General features: G+C 40.8%; 1 protein-coding gene across 1 annotated transcript in view; it reads right to left on the reverse strand.

Annotated features, from left to right (window-relative positions):
* Positions 1–18,067, reverse strand: part of LOC133130155 (histone deacetylase 9-like) — a 111,898-nt gene that overhangs the window by 67,547 nt on the left and 26,284 nt on the right. The window contains 4 exon segments of the mRNA XM_061244510.1: positions 5,003–5,124; positions 5,485–5,608; positions 6,476–6,626; positions 7,269–7,510. Coding sequence (XP_061100494.1) covers positions 5,003–5,124; positions 5,485–5,608; positions 6,476–6,626; positions 7,269–7,510 — 639 coding nt within the window.

The following is an 18,067-nucleotide window of genomic DNA, read 5'->3' on the forward strand; positions in this document are numbered from 1 at the left end:
CTATTCTTGCCCCCCAATGTATCACAGGTCCTTTATTGAGTCTATTCTAGTCCCGTACAAGGGATTTAGAGAATAAATGTCCAGCAAAGTAAAGGATCACAAATACACAGCCAAGAGCTAATCCAAATTTTAGATATGGGCCTGGGATTTATCATTGTTATCAAAATTGGGCAAAAGCAGTCACTTGCTACCTCAAAGCATACAGTGGTGTGCAAGAATTTGGGCACCCCTGGTCAAAAAGCCTTTTACAATTACTATCCAAGTGAACAGAAGTGAACCTAACTTCTAAATGGGACAAAGTTAAACATTTCTTCAAATTTTAAAGCAAGATTGCTTTTGTTACTTTTTTTACAGTTTCAAAATAATAGAAAAAGGAAAAAGTTTTGGAACCCTGTCAGTTAGTACTTTGTAACTCCTCCTCGGGCAAATATAACAGCTTGTAAAGTTTCCTCTAGCCAGCTAAGAGTCTTTCAATTCTCAGTTTTGGAATTTTTCCCAATGCATGTTTGAGATCTCTCCACAGATTTCCAATAAACAGCTGGCAAGGTGTTCTTCTCTACAAAGGGTTCACCCTTTTCCAACTGTTGCATTTATCTTCCATTTTCTAATAATGTTTCTGACAGTGGAATTAGGTAGTTTGAAACGTTGAGAGTGTTTTTGTAGTCTTCTCCTTCTTGGTGGAAATGAACCATCTTCATTCTGAAATCCTTGGACAACTGTTTAGAGGAACCCATGGTTGTTAACACCAGACAGAACATCCACTGCAGTTGGATACTTTAGAAGGCATGGAGTTACGTCAAAATAAAAAGTTCAGCATTGGAATTATACTCACCTGACTCATTGAAGCCCTAACTAGTGAATCACCAGGGTTTGGGCCTTAGTAATCATCTTCTTAAAAACTTTTGCACAGGGCCCTTTTCCTCTTTTATATGATTTATAGACAGTAAAAAATGAAAAGAAAAAGCAATCTTGCTTTAAAATTTGCAGAAAGGTCTCATGTTTAACCATTTAGAGTTTGCTTTCAATCAGTTTCTACAACAGAGGCCTCTAGAAGTCATATGACAGACCTCACTGGCCACACCCAGGCCAAGAGCCAAACTATATATTCTCTATAAGGCTGCTAACATGCTAAGTTAACAACTACAAACGCTAAAAAACATTGAAAGCCTCTCTATCTATCTCTCTCTCGCTTTCTGAAACATGAATGGATAAGTCAAGAAAATATGTGCATTTGAGCACTTAATTAGCTAGACCGGTACACCAGCGTGTTAATGCAAATATTTAATCAGCAAATCATGTGGCAGCAACTAAATGCATAAACGCATGCAGACATGGTCAAGAGGTTTAGCTGTGCTTCAGACCGAATGTCGGAATGGGGAAGAAATGTGATATAAGTGACTTTGACTATGGAATGATGTTTTTCAGAAATTTCTCAAAATTGCTGATCTCCTGGGATTTTCACACTCAACAGTCTCCAGAGTTTGCAGAGAATGGTGCGAAAAACAAAAAACATCCAGGGAGCAGCAGTTCTGCAGGTGCTCAGTGAGTGTATATTAATGGGCATATCTCCAACATAACATCACAGCTAGGCTTAATGCTCGACAGAATGTGCTGCTTCAAAGGAAACTTAGTAATTTATCATGTATTAAAGCAGAAAATTGCACTCAATAACAATGAAAAAGGATGCATTTAGTTTCAGCAAAAATTAGAGATACTAATTTTATGTCTTGACAAAATATTGTTATTTCATCTTTCTGACACATGATGAATACAAGCTATTAGAAAAATAGCGTAAAAATATTTGCTCAACAATTAGCTGGGAGGTTTTAACGTATTTAATTCAAAAGGAAAACACCGGGGTAACCTCTCTTGTTTGTGTAAAGCACCACCATGGAAAGCGTTTGAACTGTGCAGTCGCACACATCGTGGTTCAGTGTGTCCAGCCTCCATACCACTTAAACAAACATAACCTGCAATTTCAGCAAGGAAAACCATATGGACCTGACATGCACTCAGCTGCAGTGGACCTGCTTTGTTGGTCTTGACTAATTCTCCTTCTGCAGGAAGTTCTGTCAAACCTGACGTAAACATCCTTTTATAAGGGGAAGGGGTTGTCGGAACTTACATGATTTCATAATATTTGTTTGCAATTTGGTATGATATCTTCATTATCTTGGGATCATATCATGGGTTAGTTCCGCCATGTCTGGACATGGTATGAGGAGAATGGCGACATGGGGAGTCTTTAGTCAAACTAACAGCATTCAACTATGAAGGTGATTTATATACATCAGAGATGCCCACTAAAATTTGGCTTTAAAACAGGTGGTCTCCAATCCCTTCATAAACCGCTATGTTTCAAACCAGACTATGGTACAGTAAATGGTAATGGTTACCTCAGGATATATTATCTTGTTTAACAAACATCCATATTTGACTGGTTATTTACAGTGCGTACGTTCTCTTTGAGGTTTCTAGCGTGGCTCTTTAGTAAAGCTCTATTGTCAAACAGATTCACTCTTTCTTACCCTGATACAATGGAGTGTGAGACCAGATTTGAAACCTGAGATTTCAGCCCCACAAATTGTCCCTGCTTTGGTTTGAAACAGCTATCCTTGCTTAAGTAAACAGTCCTGTCACACTTGATTATGTACACCTCTGCCTTACACACCAGTGACAGGTGCCAATCAACTGTGACCGGTACTGGGCAGAAGAACAAGTGGTACCTTTGTTTCTTCCCCTTGCGTGCCAATTTATGAGTGGGATTTAATAAGGATGGACAGGAAGTGGAGGAGGAAATGACCACATCTAAAGGCTGAAATCCAAGCAACAGGAAGTGGTCTGTGGGATGTTCTTGTTATACATGTATATGAGGCTATTACTCTCAAAGAGAAAGACAAGTTCATATAAAGTTATTTGAATTACATTTTGGATACAGAACCAAAATACAGAGGTAATTACTCTGCTACAAAGCATACTTCATACATGTAACTGACTAAAGTTTATAAAGTTTATATTTTGCATACAAACTATGCAAACATGGTCTGAAATTTCCACAACTTGAAGATGTAATTGCATAGATATACAATATGCCAGCCCAGATGGTAAAGTCATTTGAACAGGTATAATTGTTTACAACTGTAATTCATTGGGACACAAAGGGGGAAAGGAATGTAATGTAATTTCCTTGACTTCACAGCAACATTATGAACAGTTTTGGCTTGTCAGGCATTTGCGACCACTGAGACCAAGAGGGAGGTGTAACTCTTATTTATATAGAGCTCCCGTGGGATTTCCCCTGAACTTAAACCAAAAACGTAAGCGCTTTCCGATGAAAAGTCCTGTACTATTTTCAAAACAATTAGTGAGGCTCATAACTCAGCAGAAATTAAGCACCTTTCCATCTTTTTCTTCAGCTCTTATGAACCCTGCATGCCTCCGGCATGCGTGCCGTTATAATAGCGATTTTAATGAAGCAGTATTATTTTACACAGGCATCTCAACAACCATCTTGGCTCCAGGGACTCAAGAGCGCAATGTCTTCTGCGCAGGCGTATGACTCAAAATGCCCGCTCGGCGGTCTGTGCTCATCACATCTGTGCTCTTACAAAACGTGCTGCTAGCAGTGATTGTACTTCACCGCAAGGTAATCTGCTCTGCCTGCGCTCTGTCTCACTGCATTTTACATTCACGTTCAGTCTGACCACTAAAACACTAAAACACTTTACACTTTTAGCTGGGAATTGGGAATATTATAGCTAGCTATAGTATTTACCTGTTTTTATTGCGATTAATATTTATCTTAAATGTATAAATATGCATTCATTAAACTTCTAGAATTGTGATATAAAAGGTATGGAAAATAAATGGCTAACTTGTCTTCCATTATGAAACATACTGATGTGCTTCATTGGAGTGAACCTATGGAGCCCACAGGCTCGTCAGAGGATATTGTCTGGGGGTTTACTCAACCCACAAAATAAGGAACTTGCACAGTTCTTTCATGTCTGTAGATATCTTCCAGTGGGAAATAAGATACATTCACCCTGCCTTTCCTTTTAGCTTATTTTTGAATATGATCTAAAATACTGCACATGAAAAACTATCTATGAATAGTAAGCCGAAATTACACGATTTCCTGTGCAAGTTTCCCTCTAGACTTGTACACTTCATTCTGTGCAAGTGGCACAAATAAAAATAGGATGTTTTGAGAAAAAAGCTTTGAGTTATTGCCTCTATTAGCTGAAGAACAGCTTGGACGAGTAGAAGTCCTGTCAGCGTCAGAGTGCCCCCTTGGGCAAGGAAGACCATTTGGCCTGTGTCAGAGGTCATGTGTCCAAAGGTGACTATCCTCAGGGAGTGCTCCATGGCCACAGGCCCAACGGTGACCCCAGTAAGTGACAATATAGTCACCTCCAAACTGATATGGGTGTAAAACACGTTAGCCCATCTCAAACCTACTCCCCGCCTCTCGTATTGGCCCCCTTCGAGATAATTTGCAAGAGCTTGCATTAACCCCGGGATTAGCAGCCACAGGCAAGCGCTCTTTTGAAAAGGGGTGACCCGAAATGTAAACAGGAACACTCACAGGCCATATTATCCACCACTTGAGGATGTCAGTTATGTGACACGCACCATTGACCTCATACCACAGTGATTAATATCACCCGGACCCATCTGCAAACATTTAGGCAGTCAGTGCTACTGGGTGGACATTCATCTCCGCCATTGCAGAGGTTTGTCAAGATGACTGAGAAACACAGTGAAGAGATGCGCAGACCACCTCTGTTGCAAATGGTGTGGAACTAAAAGATTTATCGTGTAACTGTGATAATTATCTAATAATTTGGCTAATGCCTTTTGGCCCTCTTTCAAGAGCCTACTATTTAGGGGCAGGGCAGGCCATACTCCACCACTGTGTTTCTCTACGCGTACTATACATGAGCTGCCTTGAGTGTAATCTGGGGTATTGTATCCTGGATGATGATTGTATTTAGCGTACCTGTCTTCCGCAGTGGGAAGTCATTCCTGTTGTCCACAGATGAGGGGAGGGTGTACTTGTAGGTGGGGGAAGTCCCGCCCAGGGGGGGTGAACTCTGATCAAGCGAGGTGTGGTGGGCAGCACTGGTGAAACACGGAGAATGTGGTGTTATTATGGGACACATTTAAAATTTTTCCATATTTTTCCCCCAGGGGGCATGCAAAACCATCTGGGTATTCATAATGCAACACTGCATTATATCCAGAGTTGTTTTCACAGTGCAGTATTGCACTGTGCAGTGTTGCTTTTCACGGTGTCTTTCATTGTAGCCTCCTCAAGCAAACTCATGCAATACCATCAGAACAGCAAAAGTGCTCAAAATGTTAACATATTTTTATTAAAACAGGACTAAGCTGTGTATCTTATACTCTCTCAGCATATAGAGGCAAACAAATAACTCAAGTTATGAAAGATTTCAGGAATGTTGCTGGAATGTTACTTACGTGTACCAGAGTTTGGGGTGGTGGCCCAGGGGGTGGCTGACTCCGTTGGGGCCAGGGTCCTTGGTAGATTTACTCAACAGAAACTCCTGTAGTTTCTGCTTGACCTCTGTGCTGGCCACCGCACCTGTGAAAGCAGGGTTCAGAAGTAGAGACCTCAGGATTATCCTCAAGCTCCAAGCAGCCAGGAGCTCAGTCACCACTATTAGATCCTATAACAACTGCCGACAGCACCAGTACAGAGAATGTGAGATTATGACATCAAATGCTTCAGTTACAACAAATAGCTGAAAGTACTGCAGATCTTTTAACCCATCACAGGACTGAATAACTTATGAAGGAATATCTCCCCCTTGTGGACGATCCAGGGGAATCTATTTTGAAGCAGGACAAGGGTGAGGTTTGAGCCCACAGGAAGTGTGAGAGCCAAACCAACACTGGCTATGTATAATTATGGTGCATTCAGTTTAAATTGACATGTTTATGTATACACTGGCATTATGTTAAATTTACTCAATTCGTTGTGTATTTGCCTCACTACATGCACATATAAATCGCAAAAGTCATTTCACATCATTGTTCAGTGTGAGGCACAACCACGGTAGTCAACTATAACTCTGTTTATGTTAATGCATACATGAGCAAAACCATTTTTACCGATTAATTACTGCAGATGTACAAGGGGTGTGCATGTTCGGTTGGAGACGTGCATTCGCTGTACGAATTGGACCTTTTGTTGTGGCTTTGGTTGCTATGTGGGCAGATCGTGGGTGCACGTCTAGTGCAGTGTTTATTGTGGAGATGGTGTATAATGCACAAAGAGCGCACAGTATGTAGTGGGTTAGTAATATGCAGAGGGTGGAGGCTAATTCACACAAAAGCTGCATTCTGTGTATTATTTGTGTAAAGTGCTGTGGGCATTAGCATAAGCAGCTCGGAGGGTGTTCCGTGCATTGCGTTGGGTAAAGCTCCAGGCTCGGAGGTGAGCTCCTACTCTCTCGGGCGCGCTCCTTGCTCCTCAGGATGAGGAGGTGCTGCTCCCTGCGGTGCCTCTCCAGCTCCTGCTCCTGGTTCTGCTGCTCCAGCTTGCGCTCTTTCTCCAGGAGGTCCTGCTTCTGCTTCATGACCAGGAGCTCCTGCTGAAGCTGACCCACAGACAGCAGCAGTGCTTTAGAGCAGGGAGAGCACGACAGCATGTGTGTGTGTGTGTGTACAGTGTGTGTGTGTGTGTGTGTGTGTACAGTGTGTGTGTGGGTGTGTGTGTGTCTGTGTCTGTGTGTGTGGGTACAGTGTGTGTGTGTGTGTGTGTCTGTGTGTACAGTGTGTGTGTGTGTCTGTGTGTGTGTGTGTGTGTACAGTATATATGTGTGTGTGCCTGTCTGTGTGTGTATCTGTCTGTGTCCACAGAATGTATGTGTGTGTACAGTGTATGTGTGTGTATGTGTGCGTGTGTGTGCGTACGCTTGTGTGTGTGAACATGTGTGTGGTTATATGTGCGCTTGTGTGTGTGCGGTGGGGTAGGGGAGTTGTTAATGGGGATGATGTGATGGTGATGTCATCTGAGACAGCCTTGATCCTCACCCCCACAGATTAAAATATTTCTCTGTTCAGCAACCCCTATACATACTAAACTGATCTGGTTGTGACAGAGCATACCTTCCTCTATCAACTGCTTAAGAATAAAAATGCATTTAAAAATTATAAAGCATAATTTCTTCATCTAGAAATGGGCAGGTTCTGGTTGAATTGTGGGACATGAGTTGTGGGGGATACGAGTGCACTCTCACCTTGAGGTGCTCCTGCAGCTGCGCCTGGTGCTGTCGGGTCAGGTTCTCGTGCTGCTTCTGGAACTCAGTGATCAGCAGCTGCTTCTGGATCTGCTGCTGTTTCTGGATCAGCAGCAGCTCCTGCTGTAGCTGCTTCTCCCACACGCTCGGGTCTGTCCCCGGCCCCAGCATCCTCACGTCCGTGCGCAGATCCAACGGTGACACAGGCTCCACAACTGTCTGAACCTCTGGCTTTATTTCCACTGCGAGAGAGGGAGAGAGAGAGAGAGAGAGAGAGAGAGAGAGAGAGAGAGAGATGTACTTGACTATTTACTTCTTTGAAATACATTGAATAGCAGCCATCTTATCTTACAGTGTCAGGCAGTTCTCTTGCAGTTCTCAGTACTCTCATTACAGAAAGTAGTGACCTATATGTATAGGTGATGTGGAAACGCTGGCCAGAGACCACATTCAATAGGCTATTTCAGTTTAGTGCCAATTTAACCACAAATCAAATTTCTAGAGAGGGAGAAACAGAAAGAGAAGAGAAGAATGAGAAAAAACTTGATGGGAAGACAAAACACAAGTCCCTCCTTCTTTCTGGCTTGCTTATGTGATCCTAGGAAACAGTCAATTATAATATAATTGCTATAAACAAACACATGCTCATATCCGTTCTTAGTCAGAGGAGTCCGGAATCAAACCAAAACAAACAGGGCTGAGATTTGATGGCAGCCAAACATGAATGCTTGAAACATTCATTTGAAGCATGGAGGGGCACTGCACTATTTACTGAAAAATCATAACCATTACTAATCACATAAATAACTCACGGCAATTAAAGGCCCCCTTTCCCTCCCTGGGACACCATAGCATGCGTAGCACTGACCTTCCTCATTCCCCACGGAAATTAAGAAAAAATAAACAGAAATGGTCCGGTCACAAAATGACCGGCTCCATCTGTTTGTGGATCCTGTGGCTTTAGCTCTTGTTTAAATTTATCTGCGGACTCATTCCTTCAAAGAGTCCACAACATCCTCGGCATGACTGGACATGGCCTTTGTCTTTCTCAAAGTGCTCTGGGCTATGACGGAGCGCTCTGGAGGCACACAGTAAAATGGCAGGAGGTGGGCATTCGGGGCCTTTTGAGAAACTGTAAAAATGTCTCAACCATGCTCCAAAATCAAATCATCCAGACTAAATATAGACTTTCAAAAGAACTTAGCAGCACGCTATGGTGTGGATGAGTCTTCCTTTCTCGTTGGCAGTAGGGTTGTGGCGTGCTGCCAATGTATCACCATAATACAGTGAACGAGTTGTGCATGACCTCTGACCACTTCATATAGTCCCACTCTTACCATTCATGCCTTAAACCCACACTACTGGCAAACAACTGAGCACGGCTAGAAAATATCCTGTCCACATGCTTCAACAACATGTGTTTGAGGCTGCTGTTCAGAGAGTCAGGTCCTGTTAGTATCAGGTCCAGGGCATTTCTGATACAGTTCCCTGGTAGGGCACAGCCATCACAGTATGTCTCTGAACAATATGCTTAGACCGATTCTTTCTGTATAAACAGGTAATATGTATAGTCGATCAGATAGCATGTATAGTACAAAACCCTAAGGTGTAATATGTTGCCTACAACACCCTTTGGAAGGTCATAAAATAAAAGCAAACACACTCTGTGTGTGTTTCACACAGCAAGTTACTCAACTAAGATATTCAGGCATCAAAACACATGTGAAATCACGCCATTCTTTGCACATACTGCTGAAAACAACCATGAGACATCTCAGTTTACAGAACTAATCAAAACACAAATTTGAACCCAGGGTGGTTCAGAGAATTGTACACTAATCTCTTGGCATTCACATTGTTTGAGAAACAAGTACACAAAGAAAATTGTACTGTATATGCTCCACAACTGTAAATGGGTCTTAAATCAAATTTACACAGATGAGTATACCATCCTGTCTCGACTGTTATTACTCTGTTCTTACCGCTGCTAAACCAAAATAAAATCTAATTCAATTTAAATACCACAAGCTACTGGTAGATGGGGGGTAACTTGCAAATGTAAGCCAGCAAACAACTCCAAAACGTCAGCTAAGGTCTTACTGCAATGGTCCTAATATAGAGGCCAGATAATCCAATGTCACTCACAAATAAAACGTATTATCCCAAAATGGGTAAAAGTGGTGGAATAAGTACTTGTCCTCTTAGAAAGCCCAAAGTGCACACTGGAGGAAGAAGGTGCAAACGCTTTGCCTCAACTGAGAATCTTTGCACCTCTGTACCCGTGACAATTTTGAGCAAAAATATGACAGCAAAATGCAACAATCTGAGGCAGTGACACCCCCCCCCCCCCCACCAGCACACTGTCATGGCAACCATGTCGACATAATTATGTCTCCTCTTCCTGCCTTCAAGGAGCCTCACAACATTCTGTCATCTCTCTGAGACCAGGGATATGATATCCTCCATGTAAGACTGACGCAGTTAAAATAGAATGCTCCCATATTTCCAAAAAACTATACACAAATAGCATTAGCCATAAACAAGTTTTACGGATGTCTGTTTATTCAAATTACATGTAAAATAAACAGCCTTTTTTCTTTTTTTCTTACAGACCAAGGACTGCTTTAATGCTTTGAGCCTCAGCAAAAATAGCTACAATTAAATAGAGAGGTGCACTTCACAGTAAGAGGGCAACCTGTAGCCTGGACCTTATTCAAATAAGTATGAATATTAATCTTAATTGCTGAGGACCTGACAAAGGGTTCTTTACCAGCAGACAGGCTCTCTTCCAGGAGCAACCGCAGACCTGGCCAATGAAAGCTTCACGCAGAGTCAGACAGAGCTGCCGCCACCGCTCTAATGAAGCTAAATATAGCCTGAAAAACACCTACTGCTTCAGAGAATTTGTTGCTGTGATCTCTCATTTATTCCATGTTTCATGTACTCTTGCAACAGTCATCAAAGGAGAAGACTTTCATCAGCAGAACTGCCTGAAATGAAAGCTCTAACAAATACAGAAGAGGCTGTACTTTAGGTTGTGAGCTTGAAGCGGTATTTTCGGTTGTTGTCGCTATAAATTGAACATGAAAATCAGATTGTGTTGTATTTGGGTATGTTAAATGGTGGCTGGTTGAATCTCCTGCTATTCTTTTTGATCCCAAGATTGAGACCATACCACAGAAACAGCCAAAAACACAGAAACCCCTTTCCTATCCTGAGGTAGCCACCTAGCCACAGCCAGACCAAGAACCAATAAGGACTTCAAAACCCCAGGCCAATGTGGTAAGACTTCTGAGGCTGGGCTGAGGTCTTACCTGCCGTTGAACCCTCTGAAGGTTATCAATGGAAGTGTTCGCAAAAAAAAATGGAGTTGCACTCTTTACCTTAAATAATGTACAGCCTTTAAATCACCTGTTTAGTCATTACTGTAGCTGCTTTAAGACAGGGAGCACAAATAACTTTTCCAATAATGCTAGTGGCTACTCCTGTTCAACCACGATCAACCACGATTTATTATATATATATATATATATATATATATATATGTTGGTAGCATTCACATATTACAGTTCCATTAATTGTTGCCTGAACAAGAGACTGGTAAAAACTCAAAAAGAGCTATGATGGGACGATAGGTCATAACATAATCACGATGTATGCAGCACAACCAAGGTATGATTTAGGCAACTTTGGCTTAGAAAAGCAAGAAATATTTTTTTTTATCATAATCGGTAACCTCCTGCCATGGTTAATATACATATACAATCACTGAGCACTTTATTAGGAACACTACACTAACACTGGATAGGGCCTTAATTTCTCTCAAAGCAGCCTTGATTCTTCGTGGCATGGATTCTGCAAGATGTTGAAAAATTATCTTGAGATTTTGTTCCATGTTGACATGATTCATTCATACTGTCAATCTCCCATTATACCACATCCCAAAGGTCCTATTGGATTCTGATCCAGTGACTGGGAAGGCCACTGAAGAACATTCACTCATTGCCATGTTCATGAAACCAGTTTGAGTTTGAGAAGGTTTGCTTTGTGATATGGTGCATTATCATGCTAGGAGTAGCCATTAGAAGATGGGCACATTGTGGCCATGAAGGGATGCACATGATCAGCAACAATACTCAAATAGGCTGCGGCATTCAAGCAATGACTTATTGTTATTAGCGCGTCCAAAGTGTGCCAAGAAAACATTCCCCAGACCAGCCAGTCTGGCACCAACAATCATGCCACAGTCAAAATCACTGAGTTCACATTTTTTCCCCATTGTGATGGCTCATGTGAACATTCACTGATGCTCCTAAGCTGTATCTGCATGATTTTATACATTGCACTGCTGCCACATGATTGGCTGAGTCGGTGTACAGGTGTTCCTAATAAAGTGCTCAGTGAGTGTAACTCTACAGTATGTGAAGTAGAAAAACTCAACATGCAGTTCGTAAACCCAACATGAAGGTGATACAGGACATTTGTGTAAGGTACTGTCACTATTCCGGGTAAAGCTGCATGTGCGATTATGTTATGTCGCCTTGTCTATGGAGTAAAGACACAGGCAGGTACACCACACACGTCATTGTCTACACGTGCATTCTACAGTGAGTCAAAATACCAGGACTTCAGGTTCCATGGCCGAGCTTTCCTGAAAACACACGTTCACAAACGTGGGCATGTAACCTCACAAACACACTCCTCGTTAATACCACACGACGAAAGAAAATGAACACACGATCAGTTTGTCAGGAGAAAAATGGAAATAAACATTAAAATAAAAGCAACTTGAATTTAACAGAAATAGTCAGTTCTGTAAAGTAAAGTGATATCAAGATTGATCAAGATCCTTCATTATACCTAGTACTTAAGTACAACTACTTTCCTCCCTGTGTTTGCATGGGTTTACTGTGGGTACTCCGGTTTCCTCCCACACTCAAATACATTCATGTTAGGTTAGATGTGCTCCTACCATTGCCCTTGGATGAAGATGATGAAATATTTGAACTATTTTCACTTTTTAAATGTATGCTGATTTTGAATTATACATTATAAATGAGTTAAGGTATTTAAGACGACATTAAGAGATCAGAAATTCAACCATTACATGAGCGTGAAACTGAAAGCTGGTGTTCATATTCCAAGGATGCCATTTTAATCTGAACATTCAGAACTGCCATCAACTACAGCTAAATATAAAAGCTTTTTTGAGCCATGTTTTTTTTACAGAGACAATGTGTGAAAGGGTGTCACATTTGAGAAGCCACTGGGCTATTTTTGCTCTTGCTAAAAGGAAAGAAATAAGAAGAAACTACATTGAAGCATTTATATAACTTACAGGCAGTGTTTTCAGTAGCCACACATATGTGAAAAAACAATATGACAAATGTGAAAAAGCATATACCTACAGCATTACTGTCAGACAGTATACCTCAAAGTATTGATTGTAGTAATGGGGCATTTTTCCAAGGGGTAAAGAATATGCAGTTCCTGATTGGTGGAAAGGAACTGGACGTGTCACTGAATGCTGTTCAGTAATAGATTTATGAATGACAGGTCCAAGTTTGTTTTTAGCGCACAGGAGTGACAAGAACCCAGCACTGTGCCCAAATGACTCTCCCTGCAGACCGCCAAGAGGGATCAGGCCATGCACATGTGAGACTTCCAGCTTACAGCCTGTTTATCTGTCCTGATCATAGCATTTATCCTGATGGAAATTTAAGCCTATATGATGCTTAATCTTCTTTTATAGGTCATGTTAACAAGATTCCCTTTGAATTGTTTTGCTAAGATACGCATCCCTGTGGACAACTTTCGGTTCTCAGACCATTCCCATAATGTTAGGGCAAGTGTCCCCAACATGGACATTTATCTAGTTTCCCGGACATCCCTTGGCCAATACTGAAGTCATAAGGACCATTAGTTCACGCACAATCAGTGACCACTTTATTAGTGAGACCTGTACACAAGCTCATTAATGCTAAGATCTAATCAGCCAATAATGTGGCAGCAACGCAATGCATCAAAACATGCAGACATGGTCAGGAGGTTCAGTTGTTATTCAGACCAAATATCAGAATGGGAAGAAATGTGATCTAAGTGATTTTGACCAATTAATGATTGCTGTTGTCCGATTTGGTTTGAGTAGAAACAGCTGATCTCCTGGTATTTTCATGCACAACAGTCTCTAGACTTTACAGAGAATGGTGTGAAAAACAAAAAACATCCTGAGTGGCGCCTTGAGTGGCAGTTCTGTGGGCGAAAACGAACTGTTAGAGGTCAGATGAGAATGACCGAGAATGACTGGTCGAAGCTGACAGGAAGGTGACAGTATCTCAAATAACCATGCGTTACAACAGTGGTATGCAGAAGAACAACACAATGTACTGAACTTGGATAGGCGCTGCAGCAGCAGAAGACCAATACGTTTAGATAATAAGTCAAATAAATACCTAATAAAGTTGTTACTGAGTGAAAATATGTTCTAAAACTATTTTGGGGACATCATAATTATCTCAGAACCAAATGGGCATTTCACTGTAGTATTTTTCAACATTCTCAAAATTCTTTGTATTACCTGGGCTACTGTGTTTTAAGCCTGCATTATATACGTAATTGATATTCGATTGCTATGAGTTTGGCAGCTACTGAAAATAAATAATAAATAAAAGAATAATAAGTGAATGGCAAGAAATGTTTATTTACTTTACTTGCCATTCAAAGAGGATGACAAGGCACCAATGCAATTAAATCCATGCTCTAAAATCAACGATCAATGAGAAGACTGTGCCGCATACTCACAAGCTCTCTCAGAAATAGTTTTCAAGGTTGTTGTTTGTTATGTTCTGTTTGTTTTGATCTCTTTTTTGTCACCAGGAAAGCAATTTCCTCACGGATTTCCATGCAGAAATGAATGTGGCTCCATCTGCTACCTGTTGGCAACACTATAGTGCTGTGGTTAGAAACGCTTTTCATAGGGGGCTCAAATAGTAAGCACCTCAAGTGTAACTTTTATGCGATTTCTTGCACAACTCTGAGACAAACTAACCCTAACTGGAATTCAATCTGCAATAAATGCAATAGATTTTTTCCCATTAAAAAGTTTGGTTCTTTTATAGAAAAAAGTAAATTTTGTAATGAATTGTGAGTCAAAATGGAAACTAAAAAGGAAAGTCACATGGAATATGTCCCGCATATATACATGATATATGAGTATATAGAGTTTGGAGGCAGGATGTCTGGTGCTTTCTTGGTACTGCCGACAAACAGACTAATCCTCATCACTTTAAAAGAAGTGCATGCTCCAATTGGACGTGTTTAAAGGTCACAACAACATTAATGAGTTGCTTTTGCATCCAGAAACAACCCAAGGCCCACCAAGATGTGCCGTTTCTTTCCTCTCGGCTGTATTAATAGAAGCTGAGGGTGCAGGGAACTATTTATAATGGCAAAAGTAGATGGATGCCCCTGCCTGTGATATGCTGCTTCTCTCATTAAGGGTCGAGATATTCTGGGCAGCTGCAAGTCTAAAGCAGGAAACAGGCTTTTATTTTTAAGTCCCAGGATCGCCACTGTCACTGAACGAGGCCCCCAGCTCGAAGGATATCTATTCACGAGTAGCTGCACAACACACTCAGTCATACGCCTGGGGTTCAAGCTACAGACTATTGTCATCACATAGCCGTCTGCAAATAATCATTTTCACAAGTATAATATTCAAAAACATTATTACCTAGTATTCAGTATAGAAGTTGAATTTTTGAAGCAAACCTATACCAGGCATTGCTTTATCACTAAACAGTATAGGCCATTTTTATTTTACTTTTTGCTATTGGCTTTAATGTGAATTGTGTGTTTTTTGTTTTCGGAGGAACAGAATACAGTACCATGCTCTAACCCTCTGAATCATTGGCTTTCCATGCTGGTTTTAGTGACTAGCTTTGGCAGAAGTGTATGACCTTTCACCCCACACCAGTAACATTGGGCTTAACACAGTGGCCAGAGGGGTAAACCATGTCCACATTTTGAATGCTTTTAATTTTGTATCTTTCACATAAATGTCTCAAACATATATACTTGTATATACAATGTGAAATAATGGAATCTAAAGTAATGAAAGGGGGAGGTTGGTTAGTGAAAAACACAGAAACAGGAAAAAAGCACACCTGCTGCAAATGTTTGAATGTGTTCATCAAGCAATCCACACTAATGGCTGCTACTGTACCAATGCTAATGGATATTACTTCCTGTATTAGAGAGCACATTTATGAATATGGTAAGACACATCTGTTAAATGGTTTGTGCAGTCAAAGGGTGAAATGTGGGCCTCTGAAAGTGAGTTGATCCATTTTAAAGAACACAGCAGTACTATGTACAGCATTATTGTCACAGAAGATTACAATGAATACATCTTGATTATCAGGCACGTTATGTTTTTTATTGACCAAGAGGCCATTCACATTAATACATGCAATGACTACAAAAACAGAGCAAGAGGCCACTCATGTTAATGCACGCAATGGCTACAAAAACAGAGCAAGAGGCCATTCATGTTAATGCATGCAATGGCTACAAAAACAGAGCAAGAGGCCATTCATGTTAATGCACACAATGGCTACAAAAACAGAGCAAGAGGCCACTCATCTTAATGCATGCAATGACGACAAAAACAGAGCAAGATGCCATTCATGTTAATGCACGCAATGGCTACAAAAACAGAGCAAGAGGCCATTCATGTTAATGCATGCAAAGACTACAAAACAGAGCAAGAGGCCATTCATGTTAATGCACGCAATGACTACAAAAACAGAGCAAGAGGCCATTCATGTTAATGCACGTAATGACTACAAAAACAGAGCAAGAGGCCAATCATGTTAATGCCTGCAATGACTACAAAAACAGAGCAAGAGGCCATTCATGTTAATGCATGCAATGACTACAAAAACAGAGCAAGAGGCCATTCATGTTAATGCATGCAATGACTACAAAAACAGAGCAAGAGGCCATTCATGTTAATGCACGCAATGGCTACAAAAACAGAGCAAGAGGCCATTCATGTTAATGCACGTAATGACTACAAAAACAGAGCTACATGCCATTCATGTCAACGCATGCAATGATTACAAAAACAGAGCAAGAGGCCATTCATGTTAATGCATGCAAAGACTACAAAAACAGAGCAAGAGGCCATTCATGTTAATGCCTGCAATGACTACAAAAACAGAGCAAGAGGCCATTCATGTTAATGCACGCAATGACTACAAAAACAAAAAAAGAGGTGGATCTGTCAGGGCTGGAGTGGATAGAACGAAAATAATGAGTCTTCTATTTTTAATCCATTATCAAGGGATGCATTGTTATTCTGATGGAAAACACTGCAAAAAACTGCACAAACTAATTTAGCTAATGATTTTGTTTGCTAGATACAGTGTTTTTGGCAAACGAGTATTTGTTATTTTAAACTTTACCCATGTGCTTCAATGTCAATGATCACCGCAATGTATATAGATATCCTATTTTGTATCTACTGTATATGTAAATTAAACATGTGTGTTTTCCACTGGATCAGGGATAGCATAAATAGCAGTTCACTATCAGGTAATGAGGCTTCTCCAAATTATGCAAAGAGAGACAGCATGATGCACATGGTTTATGGCTCATATCCAGTATTATCTCCTTCTTTCAAGTGATCATGAAAATGGATCCATGAATATCAGTTAAAGAGCTACTGGCACACAACTTCACATAACTTCACATATAAACATGTGATGACATATGCTCATACACAAATACACTAAGCCCTACAGCACAACTAAACTGACTGACATATTCTGTGCCACAAAAAAGATTAATTGAGAAATATAGTACACTTTAATGGTTTGGCAAAGGTTAGCTTATGTTTCCATTAACTATTTAAATAGTTCATATCAGCATATTATCTTGCACAAGGCTACACAACAGTACCCCAACAAGACCCTAGACATACAATCCTCTGGTGACATTTCCAAAGAGAGGTGATACAATCAGGCCTTCATGGTTAAATCACCCCACCATGAAGCTTGTTTTCTGGTATTCAGCTATCAAACCACCCATGCATGTAGGTACAACTTGTGGTTGCAGAAGAAAGCTGTCGATCTTCATACAAACTGCCATAAATAAGAGTGAAAATGACAAAATGCTCTATAAATAACTGTTCCGGTGTACAGTTATATTAGGATCTAGCTCAGATGGAATGATAACGCCTAACTGCCTAATCTTAGCGCCCTAATGCCATAAGCTGAAAATAACATGTCTAAGAATAGCTGACCCACAGAATACGCAAGAAGCCTAGATTGTCCGTTCAATGCCTGAAGTAAAACCAGAAAAAGCATGAGGCTTTTAGCAGGTACTGTTAAAAAGCATTGGTTGTATGCATAAGTCGGTCTGTTTAATGAGGGGACAGCTGTGCCTTCTAATGACACTCATTTTAAGTCTTAGCCCAGTGTTGAGACCGATAAATAGTTTTAAGTTCACCCAACGTGCTGTCTGGCAGGCTGTCTCCCCTTTGGCACGGAGATAATCTAAACGAATCGTGGCTGTGTTTGCAGTGCCTTAAGCATGACGATAAAACAATGTTAAAAATAGAGGTGGTGAGTAAGAGAGCCTCTGTGCTTCCTCCACCCATCAAAAGGAAGCAGATTCAAACTTTACACAGAAACAACACCTACAGCCCACTTGGTTCCATGACATTTCAGCTAACTGCAGAGAGGATGTAAGTCAGCTCTATTTTTATGAATAACAGTAAACTTGGACAGCAGTGA

Source organism: Conger conger, chromosome 1 (assembly GCF_963514075.1).
Source record: "Conger conger chromosome 1, fConCon1.1, whole genome shotgun sequence".
Classification (NCBI taxonomy): Eukaryota; Metazoa; Chordata; class Actinopteri; order Anguilliformes; family Congridae; genus Conger; species Conger conger.